Here is an 18,593-nt window from a genome sequence, read left to right as displayed (position 1 = left end):
TCCTGGCTATGGCTCATGTGAAACAGGCACTGGAGAAGAGGAACACGGACAGTGAACTTGGCCACAGGAGGAAGATGGCTCCCAGCCAAGAAAGAGAAATGGTTGCTGGTGGAGGGAGATAATCTGGATGGCTGGGTCTCTCTTGGTGAGGCTTTGTAGGGCAAAGGGAGGCTCTCAGGATTCCCAGAAGTGGAATAATAAAAGTCCACGGGAGTGGCCAGCGTACCCACAGGGAAGTCCCTAAGGCAAGTTAGTCTCTGCTTGTCCAGCCTAACCTCATTGCTTCTCTTCCAAGCCCACTTTCTCTGGGGTTCCCTTCCCCAGTGAGTATCACCACCTTCCCATCCCTCCTCCTGCTCCAGCCAGAATGTAGATTTCATCACTGGGTCCTCACATCTCACACACTATCAGGGACCAAGTCCTGTGGATCTGTCTCCTACGTATCACTTTAATGCCTCCATTTTCATGGACCTTTGTTTGCATCCTCCAACTCCATCATCAGCTGCTGTCACCATTATCTTTTACTGGTTGACTGAGTCAGTTCTTCAGTCTTTTTTCTTTCTCCACTCCAATTCTTTCTATACGCAGTAGCCAGAGTGCTCATTCTGAACTGCGAATCTGACACAGCACTTGTGTGCTGTCTCAAGCCCTTTAATACCTTCCCATTAATTTCAAACCCAAACTCTGCAGCATGTCTTGCCAAGTTCTTTTTGATCTGGCCTCATTGATTTCTCATCTACGTCTCATCCATCATATAACTTAGTGTCACCATGACATCTTCAAGGATGTCTCTCTGGATCCCCTGCCTCTAGTTTTGTACCCCTCTCACGTGCCACCTTAGAACCCTCTTCTTTCCCATCCCATTTAGTGGAGTCTCTGTACAGACCAGCTGATCATCTGTTCCCTGCTCTGCATCATACATGCCACGGGGACAGGACAGACTGCCTGTCCTGATACCTGTTCACAGCCCTGGCCCTGTCACAGGGCCTCACACATCACAGGAGCTTCGTGAATATCTATCTGTTGGCTATGTGAGTGCATGACAAGGAAATGACAACAGTGAGACAGGGCCTTCTAAGGATGCATTTGATTACTAAAGAGGCACTAAGGCGCAGTCAGGAAGAATCACACAGCCCTGGTTTGAATCTTAGGGTTATCGTCAGTCAAACGACTTGACTTCTCTGGATCTTAGAAAAAAGGGGCTGATAACAGAGCCTACCCCCTGATGACTACTACAGTATGGTCTAACAGTATGATGCTTGTAAAACGCTTGTAATAAGGCATGTAGGTACCACAGGAAATAATAATGGCTTATTATTATAGACAAAAGTCTGGAAGTCATATGAAAGTTATTAAAAATAAATATGGTCCATATTTGTGTCTTTACACATTTCAGGTCTCACTATAAGGAAAAATAAAATACTGATTTTGGCCGTGAGGATAGATCGTTACAAATGACTTAAAGAAGCTAGTTTTCATAATTTTGCACCAGGCACTATGGTAGGTCCTGGGGACTCAATGACAGAACATCCAGATGTGGTTCCTGTCTTAGGAGCTAACAGCCTGGTGGGGGAGAGACGTGACTCACCATCGCATAAACAGATAAGCAGCAAATGACTTACTGGACAGATAAAGTGCCAGGTTTGGAACAGGATTACATGGTTTTGAAGGGACCAGAAGAACGAGATAAGGCGGAGGAGCACTGTAGATATGGTAAGGATTTTGGTCTTTATGCTAAAAGGTATGAAGACCCTCAAATGGGTTTTAAACGGGAGAGTGACATGATCAGGAATGCAGCTTAAAAATATCACTTCTGACTGTGAGGGAAGAAAGGAGCGGAGATGGACAGGCACGCACGGGGAAGCAGCTGGAACTGCGGGAGCGCACGTAAGAGGAGGCGGTATTTTTGCATAGGGGATGGAAGTACACAGAGAAACTGTAACCACGCACATCGTACGTACCTATTTTCTAGGAGTGGCAGAGCAGAAAGGATGCAGATTTTGCAATCACAAAGATTGAGGTTTCATTCCTGGCTCTGCCAATGACTCTAAAACTGTGGGCAAGTTATTTCACCTCCCTACGTTTTATTATTCCCTTTTTAGAGATGAGGAAACCAGTATCACCCAGAGGGAGCTGCAGTGAGGAAAAAAGGTATATACCTGTGTTGACCACAGGGCTTGGCACATAATAGAAGTCTGACAAATGAGTTATTAGTGTTAAAATAATGAAACACCCTCTGACCTACAGCCATGCTATGCTATTATTAAGTGATAAGATTTATTATGAGTCCAAACCCAAGTTTTCACCCAGTCCTTAAATTCAATAAATGAATTAACATATAATGTTGAGCACATACTGTGGAGGTGATAGAAAAGAAGGCTAAACTACATCCCAGCCACAAAAAGCAGGTATTTATTTAGTTCCGTTGTCATATATTCTGAGTTAGTGGAGTCTGAATTGATTTCACTGTCTTTGACAATTAGAGACGTGTTAAGGAAGACCTCCTTTCATGAAGATTTTTCGGAAACTTTATCTCATTGGTAACTACGTTGAGAGGTGCAGGTCATCGCGCAGAATAGTGTAAATTCCCGGGCAGCTGACTGGGTTCCCACTGGGCTCCCCTACTGGCTTTCTATATGACCTTGAGCGAGTCCCTTAAGGTCATTCAGTTTGATTTTCTCATCTGTAAAGTGTGGACAATGACAGTTCTTCCAATATAGGGTTACTGTGGGGGACACACGAGGTAATTCACATAAAGCCCGTCACACAGGGCTTACTGCATAATGAGCATTCAGTATCTGTTCATTATTATCGAGACAGAAAATATCACAAGCCTTTTGCTTAATTAAATAGGAACATTAAGAAACGTGCTAAGTTGAGAGTCATCAGGAAGTTATTAAGAGGTCTGTTTTAAAAGTCTGACCGTTGTATAAATATGTTAACTTACTGCTGAGCTATCAAATTGTTTTAGAAAATGAGGACTCCAGTTAGGTCATGCAGTGATGACTGTGCAACACTAGATGGCACTGTGCACACTTTACTAAATATCCATCAAGTGAACTGCCCATCACAGAGCACCTGCTACTATGCACAGGAGGTGAGAAGTGGGGTTTCCTCATCTATGTAACTGCACAGGTTACACTAATCTACTAGATAAGGCATCCACTTGCAAAATGAAATTATTCGGCTGACACCAATCATATCAAGAACAAACAAAATGTATTCGTAAAAGTAGTATTTTAGTACTTTATAGAATCTTAAAAAGAATATGTGTTAATTTCAGACATTTATTATTAATACCTCATGTGTTGTCTTTATAAATAAATGGAAATAGACAGAGCTTCAATAGCTTGCCTTCAATCCAGGCAAAATCATGAAGACAAGAGCTAGGTCGGGGCAGGATCGGGGGTGGGAGGGAGTGCTTGTGTGTGGGTAGAGACGACTTTGCTGATCTCAAGCGACGTTTCTTATCTATTCACTGATGTCTCACACCCTATTAATAGGAGGAGACTCTTAGTTCATAGTTAGAGATGATTTAAATCCAAGTATCCCTGAGAGAGGTGCAAAATGCCAAGCTCGCTGGTGCCTAGATAGGAATGACTGATGTCATAAAACTGATGAGAAGTGGGAGAATCGCAGAAATAGGGTAGAAGACGGGACTTCACCTTAGTCACCTCGGAGTGGTGGTTCTCAGTTGTGGCTGCACACTGGACTCCCTGCAAGGCTGTAAAAATAGGTCCCCAGTGATGTCGCTGCTGGTCCAGGACCGTACTTGGAGCCACAAGACACTAGGCTTGTTAGACATGCAGACCCTCAGGTCCCCACCCCAGACCTAGAGAATCAGAATCTGCATTGTAACAACATCCCCAGGCGGCCTGTATTCACGTTAAAACAGAGAAACTGCTCCAAGTCAGCAGTTCTCAGTCCTCTGGCATCAAGACAGCCTCCTATGTCCTAACAAGTTGTGAGGTGTGTTTCAAGAAGCTGGGAACACAAGCTTTTTCCTACAATTTCAGGTTTGTTTTTCTCTTAACTGATGTGATTTATAAAAATCCATCAGATTGTATCAGAGCGATGACTATTTTAGTTCACCTTCAGATTATATACTTATCTGGAAATTCAGAAGGCAGCAGTTCATGAGAAAACATTTCAACGTGTAAGTGTTTACCAGGTATCTATCTATTGCACGTACAGGCATTAACGTATGGAGAAAGATTGCTGTATGCTATGCCTGCAGAGTTGGGAAGAGAGGTAAGAAATGAGATTCCGTAATATTTTCAAAAGAAATTAAATCTAGCTGGTAATTTTAAAGATTCTACACTACCTTATGCTTGATGTTATAGGTGATTTAACACAACATGAGAGCCTGGCCATAAAAGAGCTTGTAATTCCCATGGGAGAGACCCATTCAGATGGCCTAACCAAAGCCCTGGATGAGACCCTATACTGTTAAAAGGCCACATCGTAGAGCAGATTAAAAAAAAGAACTACTGGATCTCAATGTATAGGGATGTATTATGGGCTGGAGACTTGGGAAAGATTTAGAGGAGGATGGTTCCTGAATCACAGGAGGATAGGAATACGTAGAGATGAGGAGGGGTAGGTACCCCAGGAGAAGGAGGATCGAGGGACCAACGGCAGAGAGCAGTGAGTGACCGTGATGGAGCCGGATCTTGTATTGACCTGACTGCTCCAGCAGAGCTCGTGTTGGGGTTTACTGGAAAGCAGGCTCGAACACTTAGTAACCTTTTCTCTTGCCCGTTACATAAGACTTCTCTAATTTTTCAGTAATTAAATAGATTAAGACTCTGTATCCTGCAAAGTTTATTCTTAGTTTCATTTTCAAACTACCATGCCAGCTAATTCATATCCTTCACTACAGCCAACTGGTCCAGCAGCCACTACAGGTGTCTTGAGAGCAGTGAGTGGGTCTCAAATCACGGCCGCTGATTCCGCAGGTATGGAGTGTGGCCAGGGCACCGCTAGGTCTAAGCGGCTCCTTAGGGGATTTTGAAAGACAAGGAAGTCTGAGAACCACCGCTAGGGAGTGTGATAAAGGATGGGGTTCACAAGAGCCCGGAGGAAGAGGAAACTGATGCTCACTGGAGTCAGAGGAGTTTATTTAAAAGGTATCAAGAGAGTCCCAGGAAGAGTGTGGTCAAGAAAGCCATGTGCAAATTAGCCAGTTAAGATTTTCCAAATGAATAATTTATTCTGATGCCCTCCTTCAGGTCTGTGAGCACGACAAAACTGTGTTTAAAAAGCTGTTAGGGAGGAAGAACTCAAGTTGAGTGGTTATGCTTGGCCAGGGTCCTCTGGCCGGATGTGACTGTGTTGAAAATATCAGCCATCACTCACATTAACCAAACACTGAGCTCAGAAAGAAAATGTTAGTAAAAGACAAATTTCAGACTTGATCTCTATTAGTGAGCCATGAGCGATATTCCTTTCAAAAATACGAAGAATGTAAACAACATCTCAGGAGCTCACCAAATTACTTTATGCTCCTAAACTCAATGTACGCCTTTATCACCAAGACGGTTCTCTTTGGTGAGGATCCTTGGAGAGAAGCATCATCTCTTACAAATGTAACGTTTCAGTTTCACTTTAATTTCCTGGTTAAGGTGGACGATGAGACAAGGGCTTCAGGAAAAGCTCTACAATGTATTTTTGGTGTAAAATCACCCTGAATATCGTGTCAGTCCTCAAAGGCTCTGGCGGTACATCCACTGCCTGTGAGGAAAAAGTATTCAGTTTTCCTTAAATTGTGTTTGTAGACTTGCATCATTATTTAAAATGAGGGATCATAATTGTTGGCTCAATAGCTGTCATACTGTAAATTAAATTTAAGTAAATTCAATTGAACAAGCATTTATTAGGCCCATTATTTTTCAAAGTATTGTACCAAGGATAGTAAAAATAATAAGAGAAGGTAGATGAGGAGAAAGATCTGAACAATAACTAATTTCTCACTGCCAGTATTTCACTTTGTTCAGAATGTATTTGGCAACCTTGCTTCGAGGAAGAGAATCTAGCATCTTACCTCCCCTCTGGGCAGTCATTTTAGACTTCACTGGATAACTTTGCATAGGTTTCCCGAACGTGCCCTAACTGTACCCTACATTCTAGTGCCCTATTTGGGGCTTTTGTCGCCTTCTATTTAGATTTTTACAGCAAGCCTCCTCCCTTGTCTCCAGTTCCTGCCCTTTTCCATCTGTCCTAAGAAATGTTATAAGGCTCAGTTCCGGTCATGCCGTCCTCTGTCCCCGTGGGGTAGACCCAAACTTCTAAGTATTTTCAGCATAGTTTGGACTTGAGTCTTGTAAGCCTTATCCTCAGCTCCCACAACGCTCCAGCTTCTCCCAAGAGTCCTGTGCTCCAGCCACACGGGATGCCTCACAATTCCAGATCATGCCCTTGGCTTTCTCGTCTGAGCGATTCCTCAGCCTGCTCCCTCCAGGGGACACAACTCTCCATCCCCTATTTTCCAAGGCAGTATGCACATGTGTGCCCCGAGGAAGCCCGTCTGATAACTTCAGGTGGAATGACTCTGTTCCTTTCTGCTCCCAGACATCCTCACGCACCACATTTATGACACTTGGCATTTCCCAGAGTCATTCACGGACAAGTTGTTCCTGCCACTTTTTAGACAAGCCCTTGACTGGCCGTCAGGGGAGAGGAGGGGCTCAGAAATGATGAAGTAAATTTTATGGTTAGGGTCCTGCGTGCTTTGGGGGAAAGGGTCCGTGGCTTTCATCAGAGTCTCCCAAAGACATACAGGAGGAAGTTGAAGAACCACAGCACTAAACTATAAGCAGCTTGAAGACAGGGACTGTTTCTTGTTCATCTTTGTATTCCTCAGAGCTCCTTGCATAATAGCTTGTTCAAACTGGCAGCTGGATGATGCTGGGTGAATGGAACAGGGCAAAGAGCTTACTGTTTGCCCAACGCTGCATGTAACCCCTAAAAGCATCTCCTTTACTGCAGTGTTCTAAGAAAGCTCGCTGAGACCTACTGCACATGGCTTCCCGCAGCACCTTTATCATCCCTTACCTACTAGGGCTTGAGCAGGTGGCCAGAATCCTAGGTGCCAGAGGCCATATTTCCAGAAAAAAGGGCATCCATAGGACGGGCAACCACGAGGCACTGTCTTCTATTTCTTCTTCATTGCTGTTGCCTTGTGTGCTTATCCGGCCAAGATGAAGGCTAGCAGACCAAGCACACGGTGTCGCTGAGAAGTTGGGTTCGCAGAAACTGGCTGGGACGTGCTGCTTTTTTCTACACTCACTCTGTACTGTTTAAATATCGAATTCATTGTCTTTGGACAATGAGAGCAAATAATGGGATGGAAAATGGAAAACGCATCTCATTCACCCATTCAGAGAAGAGCTAGGGCACAGCTTCCTAGTGCACAGCAAATTATTTGGGAGATGGGCTAGCATTTGGGGTGACGAGATCTCTAGATGGCTTTTTGGCAGGACAGATTATTTACAGACATCCTGAGGTCAAGGTCTGTAAAAGTCAGTAGAAAGGGCTGATGAGGAACTTGTAACCCAGAAGGTCAAGGTGCACAGGAGTGAGGTTTCAGACGCCTCTTCTGCGCCTTTGGCTCCACCTCCTTCTCCAGCCGCTGCAGGAGTGACCACTGTGACACAGACTTCGGCTCAGGGCAGCTGCCGCCAGACAGCACTTGGCCTCAGGCTCCGTCTATGGACCTCTGATGCCTCGGCCGAACACGCCCACAGCTACCAGCCGGCAGCTCGGGGTATCAAGTCCTGTAGGTCTCCCTTGACCAGTGCAGGAGAGAGCAGCTGGATCATTGCCTCCTCCTTTCTACCCCTGGGCGGACCATTCTGGAGCGCCCTTCACAGGGGTCCTTAGGAGTTCCTCATTGTCTGTGGGCTTTCCTTTCTTGTTCTGCTCTGGGTTCACCATATAAATGAGCTGCTTCCACACAAGGCTTGTCCTGGAGCCTGCTTTCTGGGGAAACATAGGCTAAAGCACTAATTCTCAACAAGCCCCCACCTATCCCTGCCCGACCCTTCCCGGAATAACACATGAGCAGGAAACAATTACGACCACGTTCAAAGTAGATTCTGATTCTGTTTGGTCAGACAGATCTTCCTCAACTTGACCTTCTCCACAATACAACATCGCTGTCTTATTCAGCCGTGTTGATCTGGAAAGTTAAAATGAATTGTATTTGAGCTTCCACTGAAGTTCATTATTTCTCTGAGAAGCCAAGCTAAGTCAGGGCTGGTGCCATTATGCCTGGCTTTGCAGCAGGCCTCGTGGTCCCCAGGCCTGCCTCTTGATGGCAAGTCTTGACAGACATCGTAGAACAGTGACTCTGTCCACTCTCGGCTAATACTCGGACGTCAGAAGTTGAGTTCTCAGTTACATGACTTTATCTGGTGTTTATCCAAGGGAAGCCGCTCAGCATGTCTTGTGCTGTGCTCTCCTCACCTAGAACAAACAGAGCTTCCCAATTCCTGATGGAAAAGGAGGTAAATAAAGCAGAAGACCAAGCCCAACTGCGCGAAGGATTAAAAACAGCGACATACACTGTCTGTTTCAGTAGACACAGGCTTACTTGATTTCTCTGAACCACCAAACTTGCAATTTTTGTTTTCTTCAGAAAAGGACAATTCGCTCAGGGCACCGACAGGCTAGATACAAGTTTAGTCTAGTGAAGTTGTAGGGTGTATTTGCTATTTGATATTCACAAAAGCAGAAGCTTTGAATAAATAGGACACATCCTTCAATTCTAAACTTGAGGATACTAATGCTAACTTTGGACATTAGGGAATCTTATGACACTTTTCTCCCCTCCATGGTCTAGCATAATGCCTGGAACTGAGTAAATCTCAGTCCATCTTTGTTGAATGAATGAATAAATGTGTGATTGCTAATAGCAATAGCAAAACGCCAACAAAGCTTCCTTGGGGAGTGAATCAAGGTGGATCAGGAATGCCTTTCTTGCAGGATCACAGGTGTGGTTATGTGGGAGGGGCCACTCTTGCATTCCTGTCCTCCAGACTGTCTTTTGTTTTCTCTCCGTGTTCGCCAGATCCCCGGGATCCTGGGAGAGCACCCCCTGGGTATCCCCTCATCACTGACTGGCTCTGGACCGATCTGGGAGGCTCTCAGGAACATAGCTTGGCAGGCCCGCTGAAGCACGGTCACTGCATCTTGCTTTGGCCCCCAGCAGACGAGGCTGGGGGGGCGTGAAAGGCACTCCTCTGTATGTACCACTCTTTCCCAACTGACTGGGGCATTTAAACATGATGCTCTTTCCTAAATTGTGGGAGTAAAAGTGCTTAGTTGGCACAGTTTCCTGACATAAGGCAGGAGCAGGAGAGAGGGAAGGAAACGAGTGGATATTAACATCCAGATGCCTGGAAACTAGACTATATAGGTGTTGGCTTAATTCACAGCTTGTGCATGCAGTGGCAGCAGCTTGAGCAGACAAAGCTTCCAGCATCCTCCCAAAATAAAAATCCTAACAAGAAAACAAAACCCTGGATCTTTAAGATCTTATAAAGGCAATTAAAGGGAAGCAGCAGCTTTAATTAAACCCACATCACAAGATCAGGACTTTGGAGAAAATCACAGCTTTTCTCTGCCAGAAGTTTGCCCTGATGAAGGGGAGACATTTTTGCCGTCAGTCCAGCCTGCCCAGCGGGGAGCACTGTTCCCATCGCCCTGGTGCACCTGCATCTTTAATGGGTCTGTTTATATTTCTGCTGTCACCACCAACTTCCCCACAGGGAATTTTTGGGAACATTGTATTTGAGTGCGATTCACTTTTCTTTATTCTAAACAGGTGCCTAGAATGATTCAATGTCAGGAATGCAAATGTGTATCAGAAACATTTGGAATAATACAAAGATATGTGAATGCACCTGCTCTTGCTTCTGACTCCTTGACTGGAGAGAGCTCTTCTGTCTTTCTCTTTTAAATGCATCTCTTTAGGGGGAGCTAGTTCTCTTGCCTGAGTTTTTACTGTAAACTTTGGGCCCTGGGGTAGGCAGAATCTGAAGATGCTCGACCTCACCCCACCCCAAGGTTCCTGGCCCGTGGACTGCACACACCTTGTCCCACGTATTCAATCAAACACTAGTCCAGGTACCACTGTGAGGAATTCTGCAGATGTAATGAGTTTCCCAAATCAGTTGGCCTTAAGATATGGTGATTATCTGGGTGGGCCTGACCTAATCATGTGCGTTGGGGATTACAGACACACATTACTACATATAAAACAAACAACAAGGACCTATTGTATAGCACAGGGAATGCTATTTGATTTCTTGTAATTACAAATAATGGAAGAGAATCTTAAAAAAAAAAGTATATATATGTATATATACGTGTAACTGAATGACTGCTGTACACCTAAAACTAACATTGTAAATCAATTATATGTCAATAAATTTTTTTTTTAAAAAGCAGAGAAGTTTTTTTTTTTTTTTTTCCTGATTGCTCACAGAGGAGAGAGTCAGAGAAATACAAGAAAGAAGCAGACATCTGAGCTCTGAACAGCTTGTGGGGAGCCACGTGGCAAGAAACTTGAATCGCCTCTAGGAACTGAGTGCTGTCCCCAGCTGACTGTCAGTAAAAAATGAGGACCTCAATTCTTCAACCATAAGGAAACGAATTCTGCCAACCGCCAGTTCACTTGGAAGAGAACCTGGAGCCCTGGATGAGAACCACAGACCCAGCCAGCACTTAGATGTCAGCCCCTGAGACCCTGAGCTGAGAATCCTGCCATGCTGGTTGGATTTTTGCCTAGAGAAACAGGGCGATGATAAAGGCGTGTTGTTCTCAGCTGCAAAGTATGGTCATTTGCTCTGCAAAGAGAGAAAACTGACACAGAAATCCACAGGCTTAAAAAGTGAGGCAAAGATGAGGAATATGCTGATACACTGGCTTGAAAAAAAATGAATGGGATATTAGCATTTGTTACTAAAAAGTATCTGAAGGCAACTCCGGCAGCATAAGACTAGTCACTTGGCTGGGGAAGAATGAACCTCATGGGGGCACAGTCAGTCATTCAGAGAAGAATATTTATTCAGGAGCTACTGCACAGATAGCCCTCACTTGGGTTAATTGCATAGTGATAAACATTTAAGGTAAATAGGTAACTGCATTTTTTTTTTTTGCAAGAAATCTTGTAAGAAGATTATACCACACTGGGTAATCAAATGATAAGTATTAAAATGTTCACCTGGGAAGAAAAGTAACATATAATGATTACTCTTAAATTGCAGATTTTAAATTATTCACTTTATCCTAAATAATGTCAAGTTACCATCATTTAAATAAATGTTGGCAACTGAAAAAAAGTTTAGAGATATTACAGACAAAAGTGTGTAGTCTAACTTGAAATTGTATCTGGGTGAAGGATACTTGAAAAAAAATATTTCATATACTAGAGGAAAGATAGTTGGAAAAACTCTGAAAGTCCAGACGCACACGTAGACCTTTTGTCCTCTTTTTCTTTTAAATGCAATTTTAATCAATATGAGTGATGGAAAGAAAATTCAGACTGTAACCAGAAGAACTAAAGATGGTGCAATGCCAGCGGTGGGTGTGGGGGAGAGGATCGCCTTGGCTCCTTATTTTTTTGTTCCCACTATTAAACAGCAGGGATTCGAGGTTTCTGATTTATTTCTTGTCGCCTTTTGTTGTTGATGAACTTAAGGTTGCGTTTCACTGACTCCAAAGTAATTTCTGAAAAAAAGATCTGCTGACATAACGGGGTATCTGGGTCATTAACCATGTCAATGCTGACCAAGGAAATAATGTTCTAATAGGAAACGGCTATTTGTTCAAAATAAAGGCTGAGATGTTGCCATTTCCACACATGCTTATGAATGGTTTATACGGTACTTATTTTGTGCAAAGTTACCAGGGCTCCTGGAAGCTAACAGGAAGGCTGATGATTAAGAAGGGGTATTGGAAATATTATTCGTACTCTCCGGTCTGTCCCATTCCTCCTAGAAAATAAACTAGCCAACATGTCATGCCCTAATTTTTAGAGACATTCGTTCCTTTATTCTAGTAGAGAATGTGCTAGTTGTGGCATGGGGAGGGAGGGTGTCGGCGGGTACAAAGATGGGTGTAAGGGGAAGAAGCTGATTTGGGAAAAGATCCTATGGAGAAAAGTTGAAGGAAGAATTTCTTGCCTAAAAAAAGAAAAAAAAAAAAGAGATAGACTTCTTCAACTCTTCTAGCAGAGGCTGGGAAATGTTTTTCATATACCTACAGGCATCACCATGTTATATAGTAATATTATATAGATATTAGGTAGAGAAAACAACTTTCCACAACATTTTTACTTACAAAGTTAAACATATAATAATGCATCCTTTTGTTTTTTTTTGAAGCACATCGACCAACGAGAAGAAAGGAATTATTTAGGGAGAGATAATGTTTTGCTTAAGTGGGGTTAAAAGTTACTGTTCCCCATTATCAAAAAGGATACAAGTACTCATCTGTGGAAACTACTCTTAGTTCACGGTCTATTCAAAATAGATTCTGGGCTACATTCAGTTAACAGGCCAGTTTTCTGGCTTCTTCTTAAGAGTTTTTAGAGCACTGGGAACGAGTTATTCTAAGTATCCATTAGGAGCTGCCTTGCAAGGAATGAATATGAATTGTCAGTGGTAGGAATCAATGGTCTAGAAACTGAGGAAGGCAAGGTGGGTGGGGAAGGAAATACAGGAAATATTAACTAACACTATTGGTCCTTGAATTTAGACAAAAAAAGAAATCTCCTGAAAATCTACACACTCCATGCTATATCCAGCCAACATTTATTTTTTTCTAGGTGATAACTTTACAAGGACCAGCTTTTATGTTTTTTCTTCCATTATGTGGTTTTTAAGCTTTTGTTAATATAAAAAATAAGTTTTACCTGTAAATAAGGTCTGAACCTAAAAATGAACAACCTGTTCTCAGTTAAGGTCCGTTGATTTCCATGGAGTAAATAGTACGTAACAGGAGTTTCCAAAAAAGCAATGCACTCACAAACACCACCTGGGTTTTTTCTTATTTCTTTTATTGTGGAGTAAAACTCCACTATCATAACTTATTGTGGGTTAGGTTTTATTGCAGACAAAAATTATCCCCCTCTGATACAGGGGTGTATATTCAATACTGACTAATGTTATGTCACAAACACCAGTGCTTCTGGTTATCTTCCTAAAAGGAAGACTTCAACTTTGATTAAGATGAACCAGGGTCAGTTGTGGGAACATTTTGCAAGTATCTCAACATCACAACTGTCACATTACTTTTTTGTCAGTAAGGAAAACTCACCAAATTACATAGAGTTACTTGCATTGAAGGCTTCTGATCAAAGTAGATACAATTTTAAAATGAAACTTTTTTTTTTTTTAAATGGCGGTACTGGGGATTGAACCCAGAACCTCATGCATGCTAAGCATGAGCTCTACCACTGAGCTATTTCCCTCCCCTAAAATGAAACTTAATTTTAGCAGAGCTTTCAAAATACGCCTCTTTTTTCTGCCTTGAGCCCTTGTTTTGTCTAGTTTGTAACGAATGTGATACCTTTTTCTAAAATGCATGATGTTTATAACGTACATTGTATAGCAAACAACACTTCTCTGTGTAATGTCTACTCATTCTTTAAGACTCAGCCCAGATATCTCCCTCTCCAGGAAGCTCCTGAAAGCAGCCCCCATACCCAGGTCAGGGCACTGCCCTCCTGGCCACCCCCCCCCCCACTTCCCTTATTTCTGTCATTACACCTCCACACTGTTCGATACGGCTCTTTAAGACTCTATCTACCCAATTAGGCGTTGGTCAACTTGAAGGCAGGGATCACATCTTATTCACTATTGCTCCATCCTTGGTACCCAGCACAGTACCAGACCTATAGCAGGAGCTCACTATTCACTTGCTAAATTAAGGGGTAAATGAATGGGTGCCTCGAGGGGCAACTGGACAGGTGCGAAGGTTCTGTTCTCACCCAGGGATGGATCAATACGCTTTCCAAGAAAGTCACTGTCTTCTGCACTGTTTTCCAAGAGGGTCAATGAGACTCTGACATGATTCTGGATGTAGGATAAGGACGAGGGCCAGAAAAGAACAGGAAAAGGAAAAGGAGGCGCTCAAGAATGAGAAAGGGCCTTGGGCAGAGAGTAGGAGGAAGGGGATGTGGCCAACAGTGTGTGCCCTTTGTAACTTTCCCTGCCAGTTGCCAAATCAACGTGGGTCTTTTTTCCTTTCTTTTCCTTTTCCCCTTCCTTCCTCCCTCCCTCCCTTCCTCCCTCCCTTCCTTCTTTCCTTTATTTTCCTTATTATTTATTTTTGGGTTCATCCTTGCCATTTTGTAATGTCTTTTTTTTTTCATTTTCTTTTTTTTTTTGTGGGGGGAGGTAATTAGGTTTATTTGTTTATTTATTTATTTTCAAATGGAGGTGCTGAGGATTGAACCCAGGACCTCGTGGGTGCTAAGCATGCGCTCTACCGCTGAGCTGTTACCCGCCCCTCCTTTGCATTTCTTTTTTTATTGAAGTGTAGTCAGTTTATGATGCTGTGTTAATTTCTGGTGCGCAGCATAGTGAGTCAGTATGCGTGCATACGTTCCTTTCCGTGCTCCTTCCCATGCCAGCTATCGGATACAGCTCCCTGTGCTATGCAGCAGGACCTTGTTGTTTATTTTATATACAGTAGTGTGTATCTGCAAAATTCCCCACCTCTACTGAAAGCAGCCTAAGGAAGGCTCTGGTGGCCAGGTTTTAAGGGGATGGCACTCCCATCCCTAATGCCTCTCCCCCAGCCTCTATTTTGAGGGCCACTGGAGTGGTAATGGGGAAAGAAAGTGGGAGGATCCCAGCACTTTTTTTATCGCTGAAAACACGGAGATTCTCCCCTTTGTTTGAACATGGGTGATGGGGGGGGAGGGGGGAAGGGAAGCTTTTCTTCCGTGGGAACATTTTCCTGGTCCTTTAACCCAGTCCTGGAAGGGGCTTTTATGATTTATCAATGCCCAGGACTCTGAGGACAAGGACAGATTCTTTCCCACATTAGTAGAGTTTTTCTCATTGTTTTGGAGGGTTTGGTTTAGATCCTATGAGGAGTCAAAACCCATCTTTGATATCTGACCAACCCATGTTTTTTCTCCCTTCTTGTCCTGCCCCAAACTTTAGCCCCATTTCTAGCCACTGGGCCTGGAGAATAAGCTGCAGCTTGAGGAGTAGATGCACCCTGCCCTTCCTCACAGTCGTTATTAGCTGCAAACCAAGGAGCCCTGGGGCCAGGGGGTGGGGGGAGGGGTCGGGGGAGTGGCAGTCTGCTCAGGGCCCCTGGAGGCATCTGCCTGAGACTCTGGGAGGGTGGAGATGCGGACATGTGTCCAATCCCCATGCCACAGACTCAAGAACCATGTCTATGTATTCAAGAGAATATTCTGGTTTTCATGTTTTCATTCGTCCAATACTAATTAGAAAATGAGAACAAAGTTAGTAATTTTTTATAGCAGTCAGTTTTCACAAAAGAAGAGGGTAAGTTCGTATACATGAAGTCTGAAGCAATATTTTTTTTTTCCCGGGAGAAAAGGGATGTGATAATGTGATGGAAGCACTGACCTACAGGCAGGGAATGGGAACCTGCTCACTGTGAGTCGTGACCCTGGACCTAGCTTGCTGCTTACATGAGAAAATCAGGGGAAGAGCTGAAGCCAGTTTCTCTGTTCCTTTAAGTCTTGTCTCTTGCCGTTGTCTGATGGAGGCAAAAGTAGTTAATCCTCTAATACAAAGGGCTAATTTTTATAGTTTCTGAAAGAAACTTAGATGTTTCCCAGAAACTTATAAACATTTTCCTGTATTTGTAAAGGAAATACAAATATAAAGAGGACTTAATGTTTGATATTTTATGAAGTTTTTGGAAACCACTTCAATGGCGCTGCGTTTACAATACCAAAGCTAGCAAATGGAAGAAAAACATCCATGCAGATTTAAACCATTCCAAGGGCAGGATTTTATACACTATGGCTCATCTATTCCAATACTTCGGCAGTGGAGTAATTAAGCCTTCAGAAGACTTAGGAACAGCCTTTCTACCATTTGTGTACCACAGTACTCCTTTTATTGTTGTGTAAACATGTTTTTATCTATACTTGCAAGAGAGCCTACTTTTAATAAACAAAGCAACAAATATAAACTATAGGATTCATGAAGGTAATTAGTCCAGACAACTGGTATACTTACAATTGCATTTCTTCTGAACAAACCTAAGCTTGCATGCTGTTCTGTAGGTGGAGAGTCGGATACGATCCAGATCTTGAGCCCCTGAGGGGAAGAAAAACGCACACATATGGTATGCCGTGCGTGTGATAATGTGTATACATAAAACAGCCACGGATTTAACCTACACAATTTAATTTTTATTTTTATTAGGATAGAAGTTTAACAGGAAGACTTGAGGAGGTCTGTCCCGTCCTCCTCAGGTCCTGGGGAAAGAGAGCATGTGGAGCCAACACAGGATGTCAGGTTGTCAGCCATGTTTGCTGGCCAAGGGTCACCAACTCAGCCCTGTGGTGTCTGCCACTTCTGAGAACAGTCTGCTCCAGCTGTGACTTCAACAGCTAGATGAAACCAGATAGTAATCTCACCAAATCATCATTTTAAATGCACTGTGATGGGTCATTAGACCATGGCTGTGAGGTGCACGCAGGTTGAATGCTGGGCATCTTTTCTTAGTGATCTTAGGCCAGTTGGTTTTAGAAGCCTCAGTTTTTTCATCCGGAAGATGGGTCTGATGATAATACCACTGCTTATTTCACAGGGTTGTTGTCAGGATAAATGAGTGACTATAACCTAACGTGCTGGGAACGCTGCCTGGCACACAGTCAGTGCTATAGAAGTGAGCCAGGCTGGGTCCTGGGACCCTGGGCTGCAATGCTTGCACTGGGACAGATGTCTCCTTGAGCAACAAAATACAAAGAAACTACTATAAGGGACTAAAAATAACTGCGGTGCCTGCAGTCGGGTGAGTTATGAACAACAAGATACAAAATAACCAAAAACCTAACTGCCACTTCCGAGATGTCAGGAGCAGAAGCAGGGACTGTACATGACCCCTGCACACTGGACCAGCAAGGCGGTGGGCTGACCACCTAAGCCACCCCTCCAGCCCGACCCCTGGACCTGTCCCTACCCCCACCCTATTTAAGGGACCAGTTCGCCCCCTCACTTAGGGAGGGAGCAGGGCACCTGTTACTTGTTTTCGCTCCCTCCTGCTGCAGCACAAGTCCCAGAAAAGCCTTGCCTGAATTTCTCATCTGGCCTCTTATCAATTTCTATTGATTAAGGAGACCAAGAACCCTGGTTGGGAACATAAGTGCTCATTATTACGACTCGTGTCTATCCTGCAAAGCTTCCAGTCACTCTCAGAGGAGAGTCCTTTCTGAAAACAACCACTGTTCTTTCTGACGCTGTGGCCTCCCCCTCCTCACATGCAGGAACACGTTCCCCGTATTTTTGAACTACTTTCCTCATTCCACTCGTCCACTCCAAACCCAGCGTGGCTTTTGCCGCCCACGGCATCAGGTCTGAATGTTCCACTCAGAATCCAAGCCCTCCGCAGGCTCTTGCCCTCCCACCTCCCCAACAATACTTCCCACTGCTCTCTACCGTGGAACCTCTGCCAGACTCAGGCCTTGCAGTCCCTCCCAGGTGGGCTGCTTGTCACATCCACACCTGACGTCCTGGTGATGCTCGCCGCCTCCTCTGAACGGGCTCACCTCTAGAATGTGTCTGGAACGTAGTAAGCTTTCAGCAAATGTCTGTTCTTCTCCACTTCTAAATATTTGGCTTTCTTCAAGCCCGTGTTTATGATTCCCAACAGACAGGAAGGCACATAGCTATATTTTGACATGTATCGAACTTTCTCTTTACCAGGAAAAGCGCTGCAGAAATGCTTCAGAATAGAATTAGGGTAGCAAGTACGTGAACGGGCCTTGAAATAGTAACATTAGGAGGCCAGTTAAGTGCTTTCCTAATGAAACTCAGGATCAGTTAGCAAGTGTCCCTCACTGAGTGCATCTATCAATCTCTCAACTCAAGCTAATCTCTTTAGATTTATTTAAAAATACTATCAATACTCCTATTACTTTATGGTTTTATGAGGCAGATCATTAAACATTCATTCTTATGAGGGTTTATTACTTGACAAACAGGTTCATTGATACCGAGCACTTGAAGGATCAAAGAGGTAGGACCTCACCCAATGCAGGAATTTGCCTCAACACGTTCTTAACAGGTGGACATTTAGTCAACAGCCATCCTATGAGATTATTCCCATTGACAGGGATGATTATAACTTAGGGAAAATACATGAGCTTTCAAGTCAGTAAACATTAACCTTTCACCTCCTAGTTGTGTGAACTCTGACAAGTTTTTACTTTGGGTCTGATTTCTTTTTATTTTGCGGTGGTGGAGGGGAGGTAATTAGGTTTATGTATTTATTAATCATTATTATTTATTTAATGGAGGGACTGGGGATCGAACCCACGACCCTGTGATGCTGAGCATGCGCTCTACCACTGAGCTGTGCCCTCCCCA

The 18,593-nt window shown here is 43.7% G+C and overlaps 1 protein-coding gene across 18 annotated transcripts in view; it reads right to left on the bottom strand.

Annotated features, from left to right (window-relative positions):
• The window catches only part of DTNA (dystrobrevin alpha), a 294,094-nt gene that overhangs the window by 88,649 nt on the left and 186,852 nt on the right, over positions 1–18,593 (bottom strand). For all 18 annotated transcript variants that reach the window (XM_074352226.1, XM_074352221.1, XM_074352223.1 and 15 more), the window contains one exon: positions 16,239–16,319. In XM_074352226.1, the coding sequence (XP_074208327.1) occupies positions 16,239–16,319 (81 nt within the window). The remainder of the gene's footprint in view (positions 1–16,238; positions 16,320–18,593) is intronic.

Source organism: Camelus bactrianus, chromosome 24, assembly GCF_048773025.1.
Source record: "Camelus bactrianus isolate YW-2024 breed Bactrian camel chromosome 24, ASM4877302v1, whole genome shotgun sequence".
Lineage (NCBI taxonomy): Eukaryota > Metazoa > Chordata > Mammalia > Artiodactyla > Camelidae > Camelus > Camelus bactrianus.
This window is presented reverse-complemented; position numbering and strand designations above follow the sequence as displayed.